This window comes from Chaetura pelagica, unplaced genomic scaffold (assembly GCF_000747805.2).
Source record: "Chaetura pelagica isolate M959 unplaced genomic scaffold, ChaPel_1.0 scaffold17, whole genome shotgun sequence".
NCBI classification, from domain to species: Eukaryota; Metazoa; Chordata; class Aves; order Apodiformes; family Apodidae; genus Chaetura; species Chaetura pelagica.
In genome coordinates, this window is record NW_009970726.1 from 3,636,556 (window position 1) to 3,642,555 (window position 6,000).

A 6,000-nucleotide genomic window follows, 5' to 3' on the forward strand; every position below is an offset into this window, starting at 1 on the left:
CACATCAGTAATGACTGGTTGCTCAGGTGGTGTGTGTGTGTGATTCAACACAGGCTACAGCTGTAAGTTGCAGAAGTCCTACCAAATATATAACATCCTGTGCATTTCATTATTACTCCTGACATTAGCTAGACAATTATACCGTAGAAACATAAGGCATTTGGCTTTATGCTTGCATACAGTTCTTGAATTACATGTGCAATGAATTAGACATGGATGGTGACAGGCAAGATTGTTCTGAACTAATGCAGGCATTTGTTTTTATTTTTATTTGGTTCTAAAAGCTTCTAAATTTTACTGGTGAAAAAAGTGCTTTGTTTGCTGAGAGTTATATTTTCGGAACATACTGTTTTGTAGTAGTCCTTATTTCGCATTAGAAGAGAGGTTCAGATACAGGAGAAAATCTTTAAGACTGAATCTTTAAAGGGTGCTGTGTTTCCTGATGCAAATCAGCATTTCTTAAAAAGGAGTCTGTTGCTTCCTTCAAGCTTCAAAAGGCATGGATTTAAATACTGAGCTATTTAAAAACTATTTATGTCCAGGGGAAAAAAAGGGAATAGTTGGTACACCCAGTACTGCAGCTGCTCTGACATAAATGCGAGCACTGATCTGTTACATTTTTCAGTTTTGACACAGTAAACAAGAATGTCCCTGTCAACCTCTCTCCCCTCTGATGAATCTGGCTGACCTATGTCCATTCTCTTGAAGTTTGTGAAAGCGGAGCAGCAACAAATTTAACTTAAAAGCACATGTTTAAGTCAGCTCTTGTTTCCAAGAGGAGGTGAGGAAGAACAGAAAAAAACCCAAGAAACAGAAAGTCAAAAGAGCAAAAGAACATAGGCCCAAAAAGACATTGATTTTCAGAATGGAGAGGGATACGAAGGGATTTTTATTTTAAGTATTAACTCATTGGCTCAGGGACCCATGCAAGAATGGCAGAAATTAACACGAGTTTAAATAGCAGACTAGAATTTCGTTTAATACACACAGGAAATAAACTAACAAAGCATAAACTGCATTCAAAGCACAAACACACAGTAACTTACTTAATTCCCCATCACGGTATGTGAAAAAATCCTTATTTTTTAAGTCGCAGCACACCTTAGGAAACATATGCTGAATGCTAAGGTCTTAATTCCTTCCCTACCTCAATGTCCAAGTTCCTTCCTGGTGTCTCCCACTGCAGGTCAACTGTCATCTCCTTTCCCCTTTTCCTTGTCTAGTCCACACATTCACTCATGTTCCATGAAACTGCTGGAAAAGAAAATACTACCTATTGCAGACACCTTCCACTTCCTGCACCACTAAGAAAGCATAACACTTTTTTGTATTGCTTTTCAAACTTTTTCATGAAAAATTTATTTTTGGTTACTGCAACTGAAGGCAATCTATGCCACAGCAGAACTGCTGCTGTGCTACTAGCTAGCATTCACGGATGGACAAGTCAGCAGTGGTTGCTAGGAAACACACGGGGCTCCAGTCCTTCCTCCATGGCCTTTTTACAACAGTGTACCACAGGGAAAGTTGAGATGGCACACAGCAGTACAGCACTCAAGCTGGCTCTGCTTTCACATCATAGATCAAAACTAGTTCAAACCCTACCTGAAAATTTCCTTCTAAGTATGGCCATTCTCAAGACAAATAAAAACAAACTAAAGCACCAAATAGGAGCCGACAAACACACAATGTAATTGCACAGAAAACTTGTACTAGAGTCACAAGCATATATGCAATAATGCCTTTAGTGAAGCCTTGATGCTCATTGCTATTCCAAAGTAGAGACTTGCTATCTTTCCCCCCCTCCAGATCTTGCCTAACAGAATAAATAGTATCTCTTACACCAGAAGCATGTACAGACATCTCCACAACAGTGATCAAGTCTCAGTTCTGCAATGTCAGAGCAGCTCGGAAAGGTCAAGTCAGCTTGGTCAAGCTCAAAGTTAATGTCAAGGCTTAAGCAAAAGACCTGAGCTGTGTGCACACAGCTCTGTATACCGGGTGCAGTAAATTATTATGTGGCAGGTCACTCCAGACACACACATTACAGCTGAAAGACAACTATGACTGCAGAAAATACAGATCCAGCTGGGCAGGGTTCTGTTCTGGCTATGTGAAGCCACTCCTGGAGCTGTTCACTGCCTCCATGTGCTCAGCACGGTGCTCCCTCATCACAGAGCAGTTACTCATGTGAAGCTTCAGTTTGCTCTCAACAAGAAACAAAAGTCAAATTATTTTTCTCCCATAAAGCAAGTGAACTTTTCATCTGTAAAATTAAGCTCCAGTATCAAGACTAGAACACAACACTCTACCACCTAACTCTTAATGAGTGATTTTTCCAGTAAAGAAGGTACATAGTTAGGAGAAATATTGAGTGGCTACTAATCAAGGTGAGCTACTCAGCCATTTAGTCTGGAGTCCATCTGGAAAACATGCATAAAGAACTGAAACACAGTAGGGGAACAGAAACTGCCTGCAGGTCAGAAAGGCCACAGGATTTTCTTCTACAGAAAAGAAGAAAGGTATCTTAAGCAGAAACACTATCAAAATGTACCTTATCTCACAGATGCCTGCTCTGTGTCACAAAACCCAGATTTGAGTAATTTGACCAGCAATGTCTTAGGTCTGTGTTTCTAGGCAATAATTTCTTCATGGAAAAGATTTCAACTGAGAATACGTTCAACACGTTCTAGTGGTATGAAACTATTAATGACTGATACAAACACAGGGAAGGACACTGAAGACCTCTGAAGTTTAGAAACAGTTTATCAAAGCAACAGCATGCTAGGTCTAATATACACAGTTGAAACATCTGAGTAGAAACGTTTCAAAGCAAATAGATGAGCAGGTATATGTACATTATCTGTATCCATTTTAATTCTCCAAAATTAGTCTGTAGAGGTCGATTTATAAGCAAGGATTAGTTTCAGGAAAGACCAACCAGGACAGAAACTACAAGCAAGTGACCTTGCTAAACACTCCTCACAAACTCTACAAAGCACTGATTGTTCACAGCCTTTAGCAAACAGTTCATGTATCAGGTGACTCAGTAGCTTTCAGCATAGTGCCTCCAATTCAAGTGGCAAACAGTACAGAGGGTTAACACCTTTTGTGCTAGTATCAAACATTTTGGCTTTTTCCATGGTTAGTCATATCAGTGGGCCAATGAGAATTTAACAATAATCACTTCACACACACTGCAGCTCTGAAACACATAAGAAAATACATGCTCAGTATAAAAGGGAATCCAACACTTGGGAAAGCCTGTAAATATATTCCTTTGTCCAGGTGTTCATTCAAAGGCAGTCATAATCCGAGCATCAAGAAATTTCAAAATACTTGACATAACAAGAAGCTTATATACAGCAATTGTACTTCTGAGTACTTTCCTGTTTCAGTATCAGGTACTTTTAAAATACTTGATAGAGCTTTTAACACTGTGTAGTTCTTAGCACACACTAACTTGACCAGCCTCCTGGAAAGGTCTGTTACTAGGAGGGCCCTTCTACATGCACTGGAATCTTCTCCCTGCTGACACGCTTTCAATGAACCACTGCACTGTCATTTAACAGATTTTTAGGAGCCTCAATTATTCTAAAAGAACAGTAAACAGAGGTTAGCAGGGCCTACAGAGCAAAGGCCTAAGAAGCATTTTCTTTCAAGCATTTGGTGTAGGTGTACCACTAACAGAGTATTGGTTAACCGACAAAGGTTTTAAATGCACCAGCTCCACCAAAGAACATTTTAGGTTGAAACCTCTGAAATTCGTTTATGAAACGTCTCAGATAGGCTTACAACAGAAAACCCAGCAAAGATAAAACTGAATTTCAACAAGAGCAACTCACTCAGGCCCACTTCAGAACACCAATGTAAATGTGAAATAACTGAGTGGATCCTGTTTCTCCCTTCCTTGACACTAGAACAGCACACACCCGGTTATGCAATAAGCCACTTCCAGGTTAAACGCAGCAGACATATTTTGGCTGAGTTGCCATACAATCAGACCTGTGCCAGATCAGGTACAAGGCAGGCAGCAAGAGCAACTCCCCCCTCTCAGCAGCAGCCAGCTATGGTGATGCTTCAGCCAAGAGAACACAAGGCTGCCACTGACAGAAAGAGGCCTCTTCTTTCCCATCATCTATTTCCACATTCTCCCTACATCAACTCCAGCAACTGCCTTGGGTTGGACAGAGTATGGCTTAAGTAGGCAGAGCAGCAGGTGAATCCCCCCTCCCTCTCCACATAGCTCATGAAATTATATCCTGCAAGGGCATGAAAACAAATGAGATTATTGCAACATTAAACAAAATGCCACTACTCATAGCATATTTTTATCTCTATTTTCTTCAGAAACAGAATCCTTCTCTACGCCTCCCTCAACTGAAGCTTCAGATCTTGGAATCTTAATAATTAACTCCTGCTTTAATCCAAATATATTCTCGGTGCTTCTTTATAAAGGAACTGCTTTATTTCAGTCATGGCCTCCATCACAAAGTGACCTTCATAAATATTTAAAAGCTTTACCACTTTCTATCATGTTATTCAGGGAATTCAAGGAAGTCAACATAATTATCCAGCTCAATAATAAAAGAGACAAGATAATGCCTCCTCCAATGCTGTCAGTCCTCTATTAAATATATATATATAAAATATATTACCTGGGAGATATGGTTGATGGAGGACTCCATCCTCCGTAGCTGGGATGCTTGGATGTCCAGCAGTTGCAATACATTGTTGGCCAGTGCATTGATCTGATAAGCAACACTGGCTAGAGACTGAGTTGTGTAGGCTTTGGTCTCTTCTAATGCTTTCCTTTTATCTGGAGCCTGTAAAGCAAAAGAACAAGATGTTTTCTTAAGGCCAGGAAAAGGGTGGGGGGTGGGGGAAAAGTCAGGAACAAAAAAAAAAAAAAAAATACAGCCTATATTTAGAAGAATCTGTAATCAAGATCTGACTGCAGTCACAGTACTCTATCTGCATCTACGTTTTAAGAATTCTCAATAAGGAACAAAAAAAAATTTTTTAAATATGTGACCATAATAACAGTACATGCCAAGAAAAAATTTATTCAGTAGAAAAAACAACACTATCATGATTTGTTGGAAGTAGAGTTTCTACAGCCTGTCCAATCCTTCATTTCCTGAAAAGTTTCCAGTTTCCCAGAAACACTGAAATGCAGCTTTTGCCATCTCCTTTGAGGTCACACAGCCTAAGCCAGTTGCAGACAAAAATATTTTCCCACAGTTGGGTGTCCCTACTGCACATGCCACCTACAAACCCAGTCCTCCAGTGATGCTGACTACTACTCCCACACTCCAGGAGATAGGTGAGCAGAGCAACAGGATGGCATGCACAGAGAACTACTGCATGCAGGAGTATTTGTGAAACTCTCTCCTCATACATAAGCTTAATAAAATTTCCTTGACAGCTGAGGAAGTTCATCCTTGAACGGGAAAACACATACTTTGAAGTGTCAGAAAAGAGCACAGTTTCCTCCTGGAAGACAGGGATATAAGGATCACTTTCCCACTGAAATCACACCTTGCCAAGGTAAAGTCCTCAAATATGTCCTCAGGCATTGCTCTCCACTGTCCAAGATCAGCGAGTGCTTACATGAATTGAATTGCATGGCTCAAGTAAGTCCCTTCTCACTAGCAGGATGGGAGGTACCAACACACCTGGAAAATCCACATGCCCATCGCTCTGAAGTACTCCCTGTATCACAGGTTGGGATCTGGCAGTGGAGGCCACAAACTTTATCTGTCACCCAACTTGCAAACTGCAGCTATGCAGAATTCTCTTCCCTTTGTAACAAAGGTGCTCTGCATAAGGAAGAATTTGCAGTACACGATGACTCAGTGCTAGCTTAGCTTCTTCCGCACTTTATTTGTGGAATAGTCAGTTATCTCAGTAACCAAAAGGAAAGGTTCATATTAATAGTCACTCCCAGCCGGACTTCTATTTTTATTGTTGATTTCTTTGAAAAACAGTCAACACACATTG

At 40.4% G+C, this 6,000-nt stretch overlaps 1 protein-coding gene across 3 annotated transcripts in view; it reads right to left on the bottom strand.

Annotated features, from left to right (window-relative positions):
* Nucleotides 1-4,820, bottom strand: part of ABI1 (abl-interactor 1) — a 54,525-nt gene extending 49,705 nt beyond the window's left edge. For all 3 annotated transcript variants that reach the window (XM_010006964.1, XM_010006963.1, XM_010006962.1), the window contains exon 1: nt 4,656-4,820. In XM_010006964.1, coding sequence (XP_010005266.1) covers nt 4,656-4,685 — 30 coding nt within the window. In that variant the 5' untranslated portion in view covers nt 4,686-4,820. The remainder of the gene's footprint in view (nt 1-4,655) is intronic.
* Nucleotides 4,821-6,000: the final 1,180 nt, after the last annotated feature.